General features: G+C 41.1%; 2 protein-coding genes across 5 annotated transcripts; both read right to left on the reverse strand.

Annotated features, from left to right (window-relative positions):
* Positions 1 to 4,223: 4,223 nt before the first annotated feature.
* On the reverse strand, positions 4,224 to 12,741 carry zgc:136858 (uncharacterized protein LOC678543 homolog). Its single transcript, XM_062547112.1, has 19 exons — positions 12,686 to 12,741; positions 12,002 to 12,084; positions 11,796 to 11,910; positions 11,434 to 11,608; positions 11,124 to 11,235; positions 10,755 to 10,861; positions 10,473 to 10,599; positions 10,149 to 10,269; positions 9,233 to 9,318; positions 8,750 to 8,880; positions 8,541 to 8,600; positions 8,339 to 8,402; positions 8,161 to 8,255; positions 7,660 to 7,788; positions 7,395 to 7,509; positions 7,145 to 7,282; positions 5,978 to 6,144; positions 5,553 to 5,635; positions 4,224 to 5,101 (listed from the first exon to the last, which is right to left on the reverse strand). Exons 2-19 carry the CDS (start codon positions 12,069 to 12,071, stop codon positions 4,903 to 4,905), a joined length of 2,094 nt encoding a protein of 697 aa, XP_062403096.1. The 5' UTR covers positions 12,072 to 12,084; positions 12,686 to 12,741; the 3' UTR covers positions 4,224 to 4,902.
* A 145-nt stretch (positions 12,742 to 12,886) lies between these two features.
* Positions 12,887 to 17,529, reverse strand: LOC134093838 (interleukin-17 receptor A). 4 transcript variants are annotated; one of them, XM_062547114.1, is made up of 12 exons: positions 17,359 to 17,529; positions 17,153 to 17,211; positions 17,034 to 17,058; positions 16,783 to 16,935; positions 16,545 to 16,669; positions 16,194 to 16,329; positions 15,902 to 15,949; positions 15,565 to 15,716; positions 15,149 to 15,235; positions 14,920 to 14,989; positions 14,558 to 14,668; positions 12,887 to 14,345 (listed from the first exon to the last, which is right to left on the reverse strand). In XM_062547114.1, the coding sequence occupies exons 1-12, from the start codon at positions 17,378 to 17,380 to the stop codon at positions 13,387 to 13,389; spliced, it is 1,947 nt and encodes a 648-aa protein (XP_062403098.1). In that variant the 5' UTR covers positions 17,381 to 17,529; the 3' UTR covers positions 12,887 to 13,386. The 4 variants fall into 4 exon arrangements, with proteins under 4 accessions (XP_062403098.1, XP_062403097.1, XP_062403100.1 ...); XM_062547113.1 differs by lacking the exon at positions 17,359 to 17,529 and having other exon boundaries at positions 17,153 to 17,270; XM_062547116.1 differs by having other exon boundaries at positions 12,889 to 14,345; positions 17,034 to 17,211; positions 17,395 to 17,412.
* Positions 17,530 to 19,667: the final 2,138 nt, after the last annotated feature.

The following is a 19,667-nucleotide window of genomic DNA, read 5'->3' on the forward strand; positions in this document are numbered from 1 at the left end:
TCCGGGAATCCTGCAATCTGATTGGCTCCCAGAATCCTGCAATATGATTGGCTCACAGAATTCTGCAATTTGATTGGCTGTTGGAATCCTGCAATTTGATTGGCTATTGGAATCCTGCAATCTGATTGGCTCCCGGAATCCTGCAATCTGATTGGCTCCCGGAATCCTGCAATCTGATTGGCTCCCAGAATCCAGCAATCTGATTGGCTCACAGAATCCTGCAATTTGATTGGCTGTTGGAATCCTGCAATATGATTGGCTGTTGGAATCCTGCAATCTGATTGGCTCCGGGAATCCTGCAATCTGATTGGCTCCCAGAATCCAGCAATCTGATTGGCTCACAGAATCCTGCAATTTGATTGGCTGTTGGAATCCTGCAATTTGATTGGCTATTGGAATCCTGCAATCTGATTGGCTTTCGGAATCCTGCAATCTGATTGGCTCCCAGAATCCTGCAATCTGATTGGCTCCCGGAATCCTGCAATCTGATTGGCTCCCAGAATCCAGCAATCTGATTGGCTCACAGAATCCTGCAATTTGATTGGCTGTTGGAATCCTGCAATATGATTGGCTGTTGGAATCCTGCAATCTGATTGGCTCCCGGAATCCTGCAATCTGATTGGCTCCCAGAATCCAGCAATCTGATTGGCTCACAGAATCCTGCAATTTGATTGGCTGTTGGAATCCTGCAATTTGATTGGCTATTGGAATCCTGCAATCTGATTGGCTCCCAGAATCCTGCAATCTGATTGGCTCCCGGAATTCAGCAATCTGATTGGCTCCCAGAATCCTGCAATCTGATTGGCTGTTGGAATCCTGCAATCTGATTGGCTCCCAGAATCCTGCAATCTGATTGGCTCCCAGAATTCTGCAATCTGATTGGCTCCTGGAATTCTGCAATCTGATTGGCTCCCGGAATCCTGCAATCTGATTGGCTCCTGGAATTCTGCAATCTGATTGGCTCCCGGAATCCTGCAATCTGATTGGCTGTTGGAATCCAGCAATCTGATTGGCTCACGGAATCCTGCAATTTGATTGGCTATTGGAATCCTGCAATCTGATCGGCTCCCGGAATCCTGCAATCTGATTGGCTCCCAGAATCCAGCAATCTGATTGGCTCACAGAATCCTGCAAGTTGATTGGCTGTTGGAATCCTGCAATCTGATTGGCTCCCGGAATCCTGCAATCTGATTGCCTGTTAAAATCCAACAATCTGATTGGCTCCCAGAATCCTGCAATCTGATTGGCTGTTGGAATCCTGCAATCTGATTGGCTCACAGAATCCTGCAATTTGATTGGCTGTTGGAATCCTGCAATATGATTGGCTCACAGAATCCTGCAATCTGATTGGCTCCCGGAATCCTGCAATCTGATTGGCTCCCAGAATCCAGCAATCTGATTGGCTCACAGAATCCTGCAATTTGATTGGCTCCCGGAATCCTGCAATCTGATTGGCTCACAGAATCCTGCAATCTGATTGGCTCCCAGAATCCTGCAATCTGATTGGCTGTTAAAATCCAACAATCTGATTGGCTCCCAGAATCCTGCAATCTGATATAATATATGTTTTTTCATTTTCATGCACTAGTAATTTCGTCGAAATTACATTATGTACTGCACTTATTCAAAACAATTGACTTCAAAACAACTTCCAGAAACTCCCAGATTCCCTTTTCAAGATTGCTTGAAGAGGGCTGTCGAACTGTTTCCTCCACATTTAGGCCACATTTCTATCTTGGGTAACACTTTATAATAAGGGTACATGAATTCTCATGAGCTAATGTATGAATTAATGCATGAATTACGCATTAGTTAATCCCTTAATATATCATGAATCATTATGACTTAACATGAATTCACTGATTGTCATTAATGAATTAATACATAAATAACTCATCATCTTAAGCATTAAGTACGGTTGGCACATCATCATGAATCATGATTAATTAAGCATGATCATGATGACTTTTTGTCAGACAAAATTTTGGACATCACCGTCATGGAGAAAAAAGAAAAGTAATTACACATGAATTCATGTTAACTAAATGTCATGAATTATCATGAGTTAATTCATTAACTCATGCATTAATTATACATGAAAATCTCATTAATAAACATGAATTAATAGTATGTCATTAATGACATCAGGTATGGACAACAAATTCATTTTGAGCATTAGGTACAGTGGGTAAATCATTATGAATAATGATCAATTACACATGATCATGGTGATTTCTAGGTTTTTGAAATGTGCTCCAAGGGGTAAGTAAACTATACATTAACTCATCATGAACTAATTAAGACCATTTTCAGAGAATATCGAAGAATCCACTTCTTTCGTCAGTGATAAAGAAGGGTCCATTTACCACTTTAGGTGAGGGGCCACAAACATGATGAACTCATGAGTAATTCATCATTACTTAATGTAAATTGACCATTTTTGCATGACTTCAAACTTCATGCATTTGAAGCACCACCTGTCCATCACTTTATCTGAGGGGCCACAGACATGATTAACTAATGAAAAGATAATGCTTAGCTAATGAGGACATGCCTATATTTGAACGATGTGGATTCTTCGATATTCTCTGAAAATGGTCTTAGTTAGTTCATGATGAGTTAATGTATAGTTTACTTACCCCTTGGAGCACATTTCAAAAACCTAGAAATCACCATGATCATGTGTAATTGATCATTATTCATAATGATTTACCCACTGTACCTTTTTGTTGTCCATACCTGATGTCATTAATGACATACTATTAATTCATGTTTATTAATGAGATTTTCATGTATGATTAATGCATGAGTTAATGAATTAATTCATGATAATTCATGACATTTAGTTAACATGAATTCATGTGCAATTACTTTTCTTTTCTCTCCATGACGGTGATGTCCAAAATTTTGTCTGACAAAAAGTCATCATGATCATGCTTAATTAATCATGATTCATGATGATGTGCCAACCTTTCTTAATGCTTAAGATGATGAGTTATTTATGTATTAATTCATTAATGACAATCAGTGAATTCATGTTAAGTCATAATGATTCATGATATATTAATGGATTAACTAATGTGTAATTCATGCATTAATTCATGCATTAGTTCATGAGAATTCATGTACCCTTATTATAAAGTGTTACCCTATCTTGTCTTTTACTCCTTACCAGAGAGAGTGAGAGCACAAAAAAGTGCCACAGCTCCATACACATTTTTGTAGAGAAAGTTAGTGACCTTGTTTCTATTCCAAACTGAACAGTTGAACGGGAATGATGGAATCTGGGCATACATACTGGAGCGACTTCTTCCCAGATAACTAGGAGTGGTCAGACAAAATCCACGTCTTCTTCCCGGTACTGGATGTCTGGGAAACCAGACAACTATGGTAGTGGAGAGAACTGCACAGCAATAGATATGAGCTATGGAGGCCTGTGGAATGACCTGAGCTGATCTCAATCTGCCCTTCATCTAAACTGCTTCTAAGTTTGTAGTTGAATTTCATGAATATCATACATTGTATACATACATGGGCTGTAAATAATTTCATTTAAACCCAGACTGTGTGTGTGTATACTGTATATTATATATACAGTACACACAGTGGGAAGAATAAGTAATTGAACCCATGCTAAAGTTGACTAAAAAGAGGAATATAAAATCATCTTTTGACAATTGATCTTAATGCCTTAATTAAAAAAAACATCAAACGGCTAAGGACACCAATTTTCTTTGTGATTGAAGAATGTATCATAAATAAATAAATGTTCTTCCTTAAATACAGGGGGCATTAGTATTTGACCCCTATGTTAAATTCAATTGTCAAAAGATGATTTTATATTCCTCTTTTTAGTCAAATACTTATTCTCCCCACTGTATATATAGTAGTCTATGATTTAAACATTTGAACTAATATTGCATTTTGGATTACACATCCCTCCTGTTCTATGTGACTGTAACTGGAATTGTTTCAACGCTTTTAACATGAGAAAAAAAGTGAAAGAATTGTTAGTTCTTTGAATGTGAAATGATGATGAAACTATTGTGTTTCATGTTTAGATCAAGGCAGAGCCGATTGAGAGGGCTGGAGTGGAGGAAGCAGAGTGATGGACGGTGATAAAATCCTGGCCAAAGGATGAACTGTAGTCTGGAATTGAATTCATGTGGTTGAGATGGTTGAAACGTAAATTTTTGTGGGAATCTTTAGGATCAATGACACTATTTGACAATAACATTTATTCATATTTTGTGTCATAAAAACGTCACATTGAAGGAAATAATTACATTTTCTTATTTTTTCTATTCACTGATTAGAATGTGTTTTATTTATTTATTTCAACACCATAGGGTGTGTTTAGGAAACCCATAAAATATACTGCAATTTAGAGGACCAAAACATTTGATCAGAAAAATTCATGTGTCACACAAGTAATGCTGAAGAACTTCTGACAATTCAAAAATGAAATTCTAGTATTTCACATCTCAATGTATTAGAGAAACACCCAGAGCATGTTATATACAACATGGGCAGAAACTCAATGATGCTCAAATGTTTGGCCCTCCTTATTTCTTCTTAGTCAATCATATGTTAATAATTTATCCATTCCCACTACACATACTTAACTTTTGAAGCAGCATCATAGTTAATGTACTTTTAAGGCAGTATGTTATGCATTTGGTGAGACAATACAGGCCTGAGGTAGGACTTAAAAGTAATGGTCCTTCTTGACAAATAAAATCTAAAACTCAATAACGCTGTGTTAAAGGGGTTGCTTTTTGTACAGCAAGAGAAACACACAAACGCTCCGTAAAATGTAAAAATGTAAACCTCAACCCTGCTGACAAGAAGGGAATGTCCAGCTGGGGTGGTGCAGGAGAGAGGGGCCTACAGTATGTCCCCTCAGGCCTCCATCCACAGGCAGCTGGGCTGAGGCCACGGCTGGGTGTGGGCCCTGAGTGGGTGGACCACGTCCAGGGTCAGCGTGGGGGGGATGGGGTGGGGCGAGGCCAGGGAGAGCCGTGCGGCCAGGAGCCCCATGTGCACGCAGGCGTGCGTGTCCCAGCCTCGCAGGATGCCCACCATCATCCCTCCCGCAAGGCTAGTGGACAAGGGCAGACATGAAGCTCTCACAGAAGAAGCTCCGGTGATCAACAGTCAAAGCTACAACAGCTAAGAGCCCCATTAAGGCAGTGACTAGTCACTCACTCCACAGTATTTAAAATGGACACTATTCAAATCAACTGAGATGCTGAAATATTATTACCACAGTAATGCAACACTTGAATATGTTTTCTATCATCTGCTTTAGTGTGCCAATTGAAAATATATTCAGATTTTCCAAGATTTAAAAAAATAAAATAAATAACAAACAAATAAATAAATAATAACTTGCTGCACTATTTGCTACTATATAACATTAAAAATATCTTTACTTTTTTCAAAATGGTTTTGCATGGCACTGCATTGTATACATATTAATAAAATACATATTAATACATATTTCTTCATCACAGCTGTGGTGCCTCTATTGATGTCTTGGAGTAGCTCACCTGTCACCAGCTCCAGACACATTCACGGTTTCCTCTGAGGAGACGGGCAGAGCAGGGTAATGGAGGGCACACAAACGTCCCTTCTGAAATAAGGACAGAATTCAAACAACCATCACAACTGCAGAACCACCAGACTTTCATCTACAGCAGCATCTCACCTCTGCTCTGAATTATCTCCTGATCCATATATCTTTGATTGAACTTGCGAGTGGCACTTATCAGTGCTTAGCCACCTGATTTAGCCAATCAAGAGCAATATAATTACACTGACCTAATGAGGGAGCACCAGGAGTTGGACTGAGTGTCCATTTAATTTCCATATCCTTAATATGGACATTCTATTCTATATCCTATTCCATCCTATAATATCTGCAGTAAACCTAATGTGACGTTGAGATTTGGCTGGCCGTTTGAGGCCTCCTCACCCTCCTGTGTCTCCTGGGCTGCAGGTTGACGGAGCCTGCTTCGTGCTCCCCACACAGCAGCACTCCCATTGGGCCCAGAGTCACCACCACACACTGCAGATGCTCCAGCAGGGGGCGGGAGAGAGACGCAGCGCAGCTCAGCAACTCCTCCAGGGACTCTGGCAACACTGCGGGGAGAGGGCTCATCAACTCACTCACTTCACACGGAGATTTGACTTCATTTCTAGTAGCTACTTTTCTAGTAGCCTTTTTTTACACTTATTTATAAAATGACCCTCTTTAATGTCAAAGTGAAAGAAAATGTCTAAAAGAAATGTTAATTAATGTATTTTAATCAATGTACCATAAGCAATTGCATGAATACAAGTCTGATGAGACCAAAATGGACCTTTTTGGTCATGAGACTAGATGCTATGTTTGGCAGACACCAAACACACCAAAAATGCACCATCCCTAATTTGAGGCATGGCAGTGGTATCATACTGTGGGGATACTTCTCAGGCTTGTGATATAAAGATAAAAGTAAAATTAATTCAACAAAATATATGGAAATCCCAGAGGACAATCTGATTCAGCCTGTTAAAGAACTACAGTACATGTACAAATTAAACTGATCAAGCTTCCATTTCTAAAAGCAGCAAAGGGGGATATATCCAAGAGTGAATACTTTTTAGGCACTGTATCTACAGAATAATGTGCTACTTTTATAAACTAACTTAACACATTTTTATAAATTATGTATATTATACAAAAGGCTTTCTAAAACCTCCATTCACAGCGTGTGTCAGCACCCCCAGGGGAGAGCTGAGTGTGGTGCAGACTATGAAGACATGTACAGCAGTAGTGCAAGTACTTGAGACATGTCATGAGAATTCATGAGAAGAGCCACGGAAACTATTCATAGAAATGTGAAAAAATACGGCACATACAGTAAATCAACACAAAATCAACGGTTTAATGCCGCAAATGTTGCCGGACAGAATAATACATTTCAAACTCGCACTTTCACTATGAAGTCAGTGTTTCTCTTGTCCCTCACACATTCGGCGTGTATAAATGCTTGTATAGCGTTACCCTAACACAAGCTGTTTTTTTTCCTGCGGTACTTATCGGTTCCATCATCCTGTGCGCGGGATCCTTGCTAGCGAGAGAGGAAGAGATATGCACCTGTAGGAGTCGGCAGGCCCAGCGTGCGGTTCATGGTGCACAGCTCAGCGATGTTGGGGGAAGTGTAGGTCAGAGCCTTCCAGCTCTCAGACAGGAAGGGCTTACAGGCCTTATCAGCATCCGTGGGCTCGAACCACACTGCAAAACACATTCAAACACAAGTAGCATGAGCTGTTCTGAAACTAGCGGTTAAATCTCCACCATGGGCCTGTGATGGCTGGCTGTGTCTGGGTGTTTAGTCACCGTGTACCTGGGACGGAATGTTTTTTGCCCACAGAACAAACGTAGCTGATGGTGGACACAGGAATGTTTCCATCTACACACACGAGAGAGGCGGCTGAGAGTTGCTCTTCATAATGGGACACCTGTGAAAAAGAAAAGAAAAGTTGGATATTTTCCCGTTTTAAACGGCTGATGTGTGTGTATCTTCTGTATCCGTTTATGTCTCAGTGTGTCTCTGTTCCTCTCTGATTTGGTGCCTGTTGCCCAGTGCCACTGATGCGATGGCTACTCACATACTGCTCTTTGATTTGCTGATGGATGTCCATGTCCCCCAAGCCCAGGCTGAGCTCTCCACTCTCTGTGATGACCGCACAGTAGGTCGCCGTCCTCTGATCCTTCACTTGTGCGACTCCACTGGTGTTCTGAGGTGTTGAGAGGGACAAGATTTTAATTAGATACGTAAAGACATTGACTGCGTTTCCCAGATTCATTAAGAAGCTCTTAAGTGCTAAGAACTTCTTAGGAGCGTTCTTAGAACGTTCTTAGAGCGCTCCTAAGAAGTTCTTAGCGCATAAGAGCTTCTTAACGAATCTGGGAAACGGGCCCATTGTGGTTTCCACTACAAATATATGGCACACACCAGTGCACGAGCACATACACCCACACACATACATTGTCCAAACATATTTCCGCATGTGCAATATGTTTGTTTCCTTAACAAGTACATAACGACGTGCACACACACACACACAAATGCATGCTTGCAGTCCCTGAACTGTTTCCACGATACTCACCATATGCTTACAGTAGTTCAGGACAGCATCACCGTGAGAGTCTGCTCCAATAGCAGAGATGAAGAGAGCCTCTTGGCCCAGTCGACTCAAACAGTCTGTGAGATATCACACCAAAATATGAAACGTTCAATCAAGATCCTCCAGTGTATTTGTCAACAGCTGCATAGATCATACTGACCGGCAATATTTCTGCCAACTCCTCCAAATGACTGACAGACACTTCCTGGGTTTGTCTGTCCAAACTGCAAAATAAAAATCCATACACACAGACCAGGGAAACATTTAGCACCTTAGATTGAAATATTACATATATTTAGTGTTATTATATGATGGAATGAACCATCAAATTGACACACTTATTAGTGTCTCTGAAGACATACCAGTAACTTTTTTGTTTTTCCTTTTGCAAGGAAGTCCACATTCACTCCACCAACAACAATCTGTGAATAGAGAAAAAAACAGAAGGACAAGGATAAAGCTTTCACGCTGTGTAGACTAACACACTGCATTTATAATGTGAGGTAACAAAAGAGTATTAAGTGTGTGATTGGTTATTTATTTTTTGACTGTTCTCGGTAGATCCACTCACAGCGTTGGAGCCCAGGTCTTTCTCCTTCTTGCCCTTCCTGCTCAGGAGGCCACTTTTCCTCTGCCTGCGTTCTGACAGAGCGCGTGCGATCTGGCTGCCCACCTTAGCATTATTGTGAATCAGAGCTATGTCTGTGTTTATACAGTTAAGGAAATTTCCATGTGCAATAAAAAAGATTGCCATATGCAAAATGTGGCCTTTTCTCCTTTTCTGATCATTTCTAAGTTTGGCCGGGTACTCTTTAAAACAAAAAGAGACTGAGCTAGGCTTGCTCCTAATCAAGGAAACATCAGGCAGGAAGTGTAGGTGTACTGCAATGATCCTGCCACATCTAATCTCCAAAAACACCTTCTAACCGAGTAGCTGACTAATGGCTTATTACTGTTCAAATCAACAACTGCAAAAAAGTCGATTTACATACAGCCAAGAGCCCCTTTCATAGTCATTGTTTCAAATCTAAAGAGTTAGACTACCATTGGATACTAGCTTGAAGGGACTTCCCTTGAGTCAGTTCATTCACCCTCTGTAAGATGAAAGGCGTCACATCCCGTCCGGTAATGCCTCTTGAGCTGTTAGCACAGGTGGGGAGAAATGAAAAAGTCTTCGAGCGCTCTGTGTCCTTTGTGTGACTTTACTCAAAGTCTAACAGGGAAGTTTCATGGTCATCACACAGCTCCTTTATCATGATGGAAGCTACACCATGCACGCAACTGGAGCAATCCGTTTAGTAGTTTCAAAATAGTTTCAAAAGACTGGTCTAATTTTTTCTAATGTACGCACCACCATCACGTCTTGTGATGTCAGTTCCATTGATTATAGTGGACCCTAAATGTTACAGCAGATGCGATGCTAATGGAACGCTTCAGTTACATGACAGGTGTAGCCTCTCAGTAACACTTCACCAAAAGAGTCAGGTAGTTTTTTTTTTTTTTTTCAAGCATTTGTGAGCAGTAAATGCTTACACCCATCATGATAAAGCAACTGTGGATTTATCATAAAACTTCAAGGTAAAGGAAATGAAAGTCAGCAAAAGATGATGAGCTCTTCACTGAAACAGAGATAAACTACTCCTAAAGGACACCTCACCGTATATAAATAAGCATATTCATCGGAATATTCATCAGGCCCTCAGTTACTGTAACAAGGTTTCTCAAAAATGACTGGCCTAGGTTTTAGAGAACCAATATTGGCCGGGTTTCCCAGATTCGTTAAGAAGCTCTTAAGTGCTAAGAAATTCTTAGGAACGTTCAAAGAACGTTGTAAGAACGCGCCTCAGAAGTTCTTATAGACCTCATATAGAGGCACATCAAAAGCCTTTACTACTTTCAACACATCAATTAAAGATGCACTGTATTCTTGGTCTCTGTGATACTGACGAAGGTCTCACCATACAACTCACTTGGCCTCTGCTACAGCCCGCTGGACAGCATCTTCAATCTCTTTCCCAGCGGCGGAGTGCTGCTCTGGGATGGGCACAGCCAGCAGTAGCCCACTCTGCAAACCCAGGGAGAGAGTGGCCCCTGAGAGTGGAGGCACAGGAAGAGATCAAGAGAATGTGGCCTATTCAAATGTAGTTTCACCCTCTCCACAACTTCACAACAGATCCTGAGTCGCTTTGCTGTTTTTCGAAATACAGAAAGCGTGATACAGTACTTTTGTGATCAGTGTAAAGTAATAAGTCTAAAGGACAGGTGTACTGTACTGTATGTGTGCGCAGACTTGCCTATGAGTTCAGCAGCCTCGACAGGGTTGGAAACATGGTATGGAGATGTGTACCCGCTCTGAGGAGTAAAGAATGCTGGGAAATTTTTGGAATGTCCATATGTGGCCACACATACTCCCTGTGTTTCCTATAAAAGACATGACAGAAGGACAGTAATGATACACATGCATACATGTATACATAGAGTGATAGATATTTGATAAAATAACACACTATGCTATGTTAAGTCTATAATACCTACTGCTTTGTTCTTAATCCTTAAATACTACTTGGTTTACATACCAAAAACTCCAAGGTGCGCCCAATGTCCAAGATAGACTTCACCCCAGCAGAAACTACAGCAATGGGCGTACGGCCAAGTTCTGTGAGATCGGCACTTATATCTAAGGCTGGAGTGAAAGGAAATTATCAATTTTACATGACATATTTAGAGAATACCAATTCATGCCATCTGTGGGAACCTGATCCGTGCCGCCTGGACTATTCAAATCGATGCTTTCTGGCCAAGCACTTAGGCACATTCGCAGAACGGATCGGAGCAGATCGCGTAGCAATGCCATCATTAAGTGTGCAAACCCTACATTAAACCCTTAGGTTCAAAAACCATACATACTGAGTGAATTCAGTACTCTCCAGCATAGCATAACTTACTGTTTTCTCCACCTCTATGTACTCCTCCAACACCCCCAGTAACAAAGACAGAAATCCCGGCATTGTGGGCCGCAATCATAGTGCCAGACACGGTCGTCCCTCCAGAGAGACCCTGTAGATGTATGCGACACACTGTACAATCAGCTGCAGATAGTATCTCAACACATTATGTTAATCAGTGAATCACTTAATTTTTTTATATAAAAATACTGTATATACAGTATGCGATTGATTGGATATTTCATCAATGTTTTTTTAGTGCTAAAAACATTTCCTGGTTCCCCCAGGTTGCCCCTTGTTTGGAGCTCACCTTGCTGATGACGTAAGGCAAGTCTCTGCGGGACACCTTGAGGGCAGTCTTGCTTTGGGACAAGAAGTCCAGCTCCTCTTCGGACAGGCCGACATGCACCTTCCCGTTCAGCACCCCCACAGTAGCAGGGACGGCACCTTGTGCTCGCACTATATCCTCCACCTCTTTAGCTGTGCTAGGAGACCCCAAGAACAGACACATTGTTTTCATACACTTCTTTTCTTAAACGGGATATTTCCCTTGATAATACATTTTAATAGTATCATCTTGGCCATGTCAGCACCTGGCTCTGTCAGAAGTGCTCCTTCAGGAAAATCAACATGAGTTTTGTTCTACAGCTTCTATTCTTGTGTTTGACCCACCTCAGGTTGTGAGGGTAAGGCATCCCGTGTGTAATGATGGTGCTTTCCAGAGCCACCACCGGTCTGCCCTCTGCCACTGCCTGGGACACGTGTGGGTGGACACTGAATGGACCATCTGTGAGGATTTCAAACTGTCTCGTTAGTACCATCTGTAGCCTAGATACTATGAGAAGTTACCTGAAAGGCATTTCATCATATTCTCTCACCTTGAAGGCCAGATTTGCAAGAAGACGTTGAAATACACCGCCGCAGGTGTCTTGACAATCCTCCCAGCATTCTCTTTTTCAGGCTAATTTGGACAGTCATAGTTTAAGTTTATTTTCCAAAAATGTTTGAACACACGACAGCTGTCAAAAGGGAAGGTTGCAGCCTCAACTGGGTTAGTTCTTTCATTCCAACCATTATCCCAGTTTTAAAAAAAGTGTGCATGCTCCAGTTATCGCAAAGAAACACTTGTTTCATCTCCCTCGAATACCAATGCGTTCGATGGATGTGTACTTGGAACGCATGGCAAATGGTTACACCATGAACAACTATTAAAGTAGGCAATGCTGGAGAAATACCACAGTTGCCTAACTTCAATACACTGTGAAGTTTCGCTGACTTAGGTTACACATAATCGTAACTCAACCATACTGCCGTCTGAACAATCTTGGTGGTCAATGTTTACAACCAACGCATTGAGACAGTAATGCTAAATAGGCTACTCTGTAATGGGAGGATTTCGGCATGGAAATGGAAAGCTTTTGGGACACTGTTAACGTGTCGCTGAGTTGAAGAATTTCACATAAAGTCAGCATCTACTATGTATCATATTGAACGCTCTAATCTCGCTACTAGAAACAAATGAAAAAACATTCGAATGTTCACGGATTCTCTGCATTGCTTACCCTCTCCTGCCTGCATGTGGCAAACAGCTGAACTTTGACCCGAGGTTGTTGGTAAGTTCGATGTTTGATCATGTGTGGCGTGTCGAGTTTGGACCACGATGGATTGTTTCAATCCAGGTGAAAGGGTAGCTTGTTTTGTTGATTATGGCAAATGCTTTTATTCTTGTTTTGCGGTTTATGTAGGCCTACAGTTTGAATAGTTTGGTCAGTGACGCACATGAGCTTGAAAGCAAAAACAACAACATTTATTCAGTAGGCTTCAATGCCTGAAGTCAACAACCAACCATGAATATGAATACACTTACTGAATCACTTACTAATTACAAGATAGCTTCACACTTGGTTTTTAAAATAATGCATTACTATTACACGACAGACCTGGGAATGTATAGGCTATGCTTAGTTCATTCCACTCCATAGTGTATGGTCATCAACTAGCCTACACTTGGACATGAAGAATGCATATCTAATTCCCAGTGATGCCACTCATCCTCAAATCACAGGTATCCTGATGGTAAATTTATTTGCAAGGATGAGTGACTAGTAAACAGACACTGACATTCAGTTCTGGCTTGGATAGTCCTCACAGTCATGCATGCTGGATATCCTTTAATGTCCTTTACACCTGTGCGAGTCTTCACATTTTTTTTTAGTTTTTCTGAGCAAAGTGTATATGCAGCGAATAATTTGTTATCGTACCCTCAACAATAGTTGTCTTTGAGATACACCTGGCACTGGGTGGTCTCAGGAGAGACCCCTAACACAAGTTCATTAACTGACGGGTAGACACATGTGTTCTCTTTGTTGGAGCTGGCATAGGACACAGCTTGATTTAACTCCATATTGGTGTGGAGAAAAGATCCTTCGATGTCCGGGACCTCCTGAATATGGCTACACACACTCTCTACAAGAGGCTCACAATCTCGATCAATATCCTTCTCCCCTGTATAACCTACAAGCTCTTGATTAAACCAGTCAGGGTTGCCTAGCTGGTATGCCTGGAAAGCCTCAATGGCATCTCGCAGGGCCTTTCCTGTTGGACAGAGGAAGTAGTCGTCCTCTGCGATGCCGTAGATGCGCTTCACCCTGCCGGGTTCGTGCTGCTCCTGGCCCAGGATCCTGAAGACCAGCTCCTCGAAGTGCTTCATCAGCTTGTACTTGACCGTGACGTGGAAGAGCGACGGCACGTCGGCCTCGCCGCTCACCTCCTCGAAGTACGCCACCATGTACCTCTCCAGGGAGGCGGAGCGCACAAAGTCGGGCACGATGAGCGCCAGGGCGGGCGTGAGCATGTCGCCCACGGCGGAGGCCTGGTCCTCGCGCAGCGTCACGGCGCGCCCGCTACCGCACATGGCCCGCCACTTGGCGGCCACGCCACGCGAGCACAGGATGAGGATCTTGTCGGAGGGAGAGCGGCCGGCCCGCTCCCTGTGCATCTCCAGCCACTGGACCTTGCCGATGGTGCTGAGCCAGGCCGAGTCCAGCAGGTCAAGGGTCACCTCAGCGCCGCACTTGACTCTCAGGAAGGCGCACAGCTTCAGGATGATCTCCTTGTACAGTGGGTGGTCAACGGAGTAGAGGATGAGAACTCTCTGCGTCCTCATTGGGATGCTCTCTAATTGGTCGGTCTTGGGGCTTATCGAAATACTTGGAGAGACATCTGTGGTGAAAGAAGTGTTAATTAATCCATGATTGATGGCCAAAGCTAGAGACAATAACTGTACGTTTATAATCATAGATCATTTTAATGTTGCAAAAGCTTTGAGTAACATCATTTTTTTATGGTGCAGGGGGAGTGGTGGTGTTGAAGACGTACAAGCTGTTGATCATCTGTCTTCCTGATATAACCTACAGTAATAGGCTAATACAAACCTCCATGAAAACACCGATGCAGTAAAACCACGAGATAACCTCCAGTCAGTACCACCAAAAGTTGTACAGGAATGATCCAAGCAAGTCTCTTCCTGGGAGGTAAGGAAGTGTCTAAAGGATAAGAATACATCTGATGATATGTGATGTTTGTGTGTGTGTTTACAACATAATTTGTAGTATTACATGCTGTGTTATTGCAGTAAACCATTACATACTGTAATAACTATCCTACGACAAGATACAACAATCTCCTGTTTAGTGATGTTCTGTGTGGCCAGGACTGACCATTAACTTTACGTTGTTGATTTGTATACCCAAGTGTTTATTTTCCTTACATTGATTCCATACATTAATTTACTTACAGTTACATATATTTATTTTATCCCAGTGATCCACACAGTGTCTTATGCATTGCTCAGAAAATGGTGTGACCTGGTGGAAAAGCAAAAGACCCTCTCAGTCAAATATTCGTAAGCCCTTTTTTTTTTTAATCAACTCTGGCTAGTGCCTGGACAAGATACTACATCAACAGCATAAGAATCCAATAGGCTCAGTACAGTTATCTAAAAAGAAACTCAAAATAATACTCACCCCAATAGGCAACAGGCATGATTCATTTGATTGAGTCAGAGACAGTAAGTTCAGTGTGAAATTTGTACTCAGTCTCTTCTGATTGGCCTGTGTTTAAAACACAACACAGGTGTTTTTTCAGTGTACTGTATATTATATGATGGATGCTTTGCTAAGTATGTGGTTTTTGAAGGCTTTATACCGTTCTCAGAGGACAGTGAAATATCATGATTCGCAGTACACCTCTCTATATTCTATTAATTTGCTTCAGTTATTCTGTGATAATTTAAAAATTTTATTTGTCTGAGAAATGCATACAGTTGCCTGAAATGAATCGCGGCATGAGAAGTATGCCAACTTTTCAAAACACATTCAGATGTAAACCTTGTAACTGTAAAAGCATTGTCACTGGCAAAAGTGTGTAAACCAGAAGGCACCTTCTGAATGTTGTGAGAATCATGAAACGTTCTGCCGCTGATCTCAACTTTATAATTCTCTGAATATGTCCACTTTTCAAAGCTTATCAAAATGACCAATTGGTTAAAACTTTGTGATTCAGTCCATGTGATGTTAGGCTGCCAAAGGCTTCCTGTAATACAAAAAGGTGAACAAGGCACATTTTCTTGAGTTGACCAAAGAGGGCATTGTACTGTAGGCCTACTGCTGATAACTGGCCAGTTAACTTAAGAGTATACAGAAAAACACTGAACCCTAGGGCAATATCATATTACTTGACTGAAAGCTATCTATAGTAGCTAGTTCATACTGACTTACCGCGCTTAACACATTCAGCACTTTCTTTGATTGAGGAATTATTGCAGTCTAGAAATGTGAAGAGGAAAAGTGAGCATTTGTGAGTAATTGTACAGATATTCATCTTACTGTAGCTTGGATAGGAACTCAACTTTTACTGGTATTGGTTGGAGAACTCAAGAAAACTGCTAAGAAATATACAGTATAACAGGCAACACAAACAATAGGCTATAGCCTATAGCAAATTCCAATCAGACTCATGAATTCATGCAAGTCTAAAATTAATTAATATAAACTAATTAATCGTACCTACCAGGAATTGAAATGTCTTTTGTCAGGGTGCCTTGAAAATCTCTTTCTCCTCTCTTCTTTAGTTTGGGCAAGTAGGAGAAAGAGATTGAGTACTGGCATCCAGGGTCTACCACCACTATGTCTGATGAGAATGACCACTGGACAAAAGCGTAAGATTCATTAAAGTGCCCAACACTAGTAAGCTCTGATCTCATAATGTAGTTTTACTATGGCCTAATAGTGCAACAATTCCAAGTTAACACTATTGCTTTGTCATGTAGGCCTACTAATACACATTTCTAGAACAATGAAAAGAAATAAACCAAATACAGGCAGAAAATAGATAGTACAATCAGATTAACATATTTCTTACTGGGTTGTGGTTTCCGTTGACACTTGACGTTAAGGTGTTGCTAAAAATGTAGCGAATGCAAATCGTCTGATTGGTGCACTTCTCCAGCACAGTCACTTCACTGCCTTGCATTTTTGTTATACTACCTGAGAGGAGAAAATTCAACATTGCGATGCAAAACATAAGGATGCATAATGTAAAGTACCAACGAAGCCAATATCTGCGTTATAATTACAATTACAGTATGGTTGAATCCTACCATCAGATGGTGCTCTCCAGTGGAGAAGCAAAATAGGAACCAGGCTGCCATGCTCATCTCGTTGAGTAGCCCATTTGAGCCCGGGGTCGTATGAGAATTCAGTCGGGACTTCCATTATGTCTGATTGTATCCAGCCCTTGCTGGGACAATTGTCTGAAGCAGCGACAAAAAATGCATCGGGATTGGATCCTACAGTAAACTGTATATTGGCTGTAAGCATGTGTTGAAAGGGTTTGCGTAACATTACTTACTTATATGGACTGTACAGTTTAGCCCCTGTCAGCAATATATTTGTTAATAACAGCAGAAGACATTGAAAAAGAGCACATAATGATGTGAGATTCGAAAGTAGTCTAATTTCTCAGCCTACCTCTTGAACGCAGTGTACAGGCTTCTGTAGTATTCGGAGTGAAATGGCCAGTTGGGCTGCTATCAAGACAGTAAACAGGACAACAGTCATAATTAGACTACATCACTTAGCCTACTCACAGTTTCTGAAACGAATTTCGCTATGTTGACGGATGGGCTCAGGTAACCACGCTTTGTAAACGTCATGGATATGAAACAAGCGCTCACTTCCTCCTAGATCTTGTCTCATTGGGAAATAATTACCCGGACCCACACATCTTGGGTTGTTCAATTAATCCACAAAGCCGACTGCGTCACTGCTGATTTATTTTTAATGGTCACTTACTTAAATGCGATAACTTTGCATGCTGTAGGCTACTAAAATAATTCGGACGTTCTCATTCATCTGCCCTAACTTGCTGCTATGGGGAGGGGAATAGTCACCGGATGATAGTGAAAAGGGGTTCTGGAATTTAGCAGGCGCTTTTATCCAAAGCGACTTACAAAATAAAATAATACAATAGTAAACAGTTTGTAAAGGTTGGTAAGATCACAGGGGGGAAGAACAACAAAGAAAGACGCGAGTAAAGTTTGAATAAACCAAAATGAGGAAAGTGTTGGTAGACTAAGTGATGTGCGTAACACAAAGATGGCAGTTAATTGAAATACAATGTCTGACTGAATCTGGCGCATGTAGACTAGGCATAGCTAGGATTAGGTGTGCCATATATCCTCATACATACCAGTAATCAACATAAGCAGGCAGGGGAGCTTAGCAAATCATCTGGTATCACTCGGCCATGTATCAAAGCCTCAGTTTAACGTCTAGTCATTGACCCTACGATTCATTTGGACAACTGCTCATTATTAAGTTATTTGGGTTCTCATTCCAATGGAAATATTTCTTAAAAAAAAAAAAAGAAAGAGATAGGTTTGGCATGTTTGCAATGGATTCACTAAGACAATTGACTGCAAGTATATCTGGCTACATTTAATACCATCATAAATCTTCATAAAATGCTCTTCACATTATTTACCAATTCCACAAAGTAACTTATTATCTCTTTCCATTTGTTATCATTTTGATGTCAGAACATTTTGGTTGATTCTACATATGATTCTACATGAAATGTGTGTATATATATATATATACATATATATATATATATATATATATATATATATATATATAAACCCAGTAATATTTACACACTGACAAAGCAGTCATGCCACATGTCATATAAACCTATATAGTATATGGAATTATTAACTTATCACCCTCCTGACTTTAATGTCCTTTAAAGGACGGGCTGCGGTCATTATCACATAGCTAATTTAAGGTCATAAGCACATGTCCATTGGCTCACCACTTAGTACTGTGTTCCAATATGCCACAGTTCGTTCACTTGAGGATGATTGGCTGTGGATTGCCAATGGAGATATGCCATGAGTTCCTGGCCAAAGATATGAACAGCCTTTTAGCATTAAAATGTTGCCAATCTTTCAGAGACAGAGTACACGTGAGGGTACTTCTATGAACGTGTCAGTGTATGTGTGTGTGTGTGTGTGTGTGTGTGTGTGTGTGTGTGTGTGTGTGTGTGTCTGTGTCTGTGTCTGTGTACAGTATGTGCATGCGCAATGTGATAACAGGCCGAGTTAGAAGTAGGCTAGAGGACAAGTCGAAAGGTGTTTTGATGCTATGCAGCACATGCGAGAGAGAGAGCGAGAGGCGTAGCAGGGGTTCTATTTTAGCGAGCCATTCACATGTTAGTTTGAAATCATAAATCTATCATCAAAAATCATAAAATACTTTCTCTGCCCCGGCACCACCACAGCCCTCACTCTCCCTCTCTCCACTCTCTTCAAGTCTTCAAGTCTTCAAGTTAAAGGTAAGTCGCAGCCACAGTGCTGCCCTTTCTCATTTTCTATATGATTAAAGCCATATAGCGTCAGACCACACAAAAGAAATGACAAATCTCCAGTCAATTGTGAATTTACAGCCTATCAATCATTCAAGTCAACAGGCTGCTGTGCAGGGCTTTTATGAGCTGACAGGTTGAGGTAGTCAAAGTTGATTGTACAGATGGAAGGGGATTAGGTGTTTATGTGCATCTGTATGGAACTAAAGGTGACTCATCCCTGAATTTTGTTTATGTCAAAGAATTCTTGTAATGAGAGACCAGGTGGTTTAAAACTTTAATGGTCAAAGCACAACTGCTTGTGGTTTTGTAGTATTTTGATTCCAGCCAACACTTACCTCTAGTGGACCTTCACTGCATAAGCTAACGTTTGTGAAATGTAAATAACATGGCATCATTTTGACAATATTATTACATGCTTTTTAATGGCAGTTGTAAGCAACACACCAGTATGCTTTAAGCAGACAATTCAGGTGCTACCTCAATTACGTCCTGGAAGAATGTATTTCATGAAGGTGCCTTCTACCACGTGATCCTCAGTGGCTGGCTAAATGAGTAACATTACTGGTGTGAATTAACTGTAGTAGAACAATTGTTAACCTGAGATGAGAATTAATG

Source organism: Sardina pilchardus, chromosome 10, assembly GCF_963854185.1.
Source record: "Sardina pilchardus chromosome 10, fSarPil1.1, whole genome shotgun sequence".
Classification (NCBI taxonomy): domain Eukaryota; kingdom Metazoa; phylum Chordata; class Actinopteri; order Clupeiformes; family Clupeidae; genus Sardina; species Sardina pilchardus.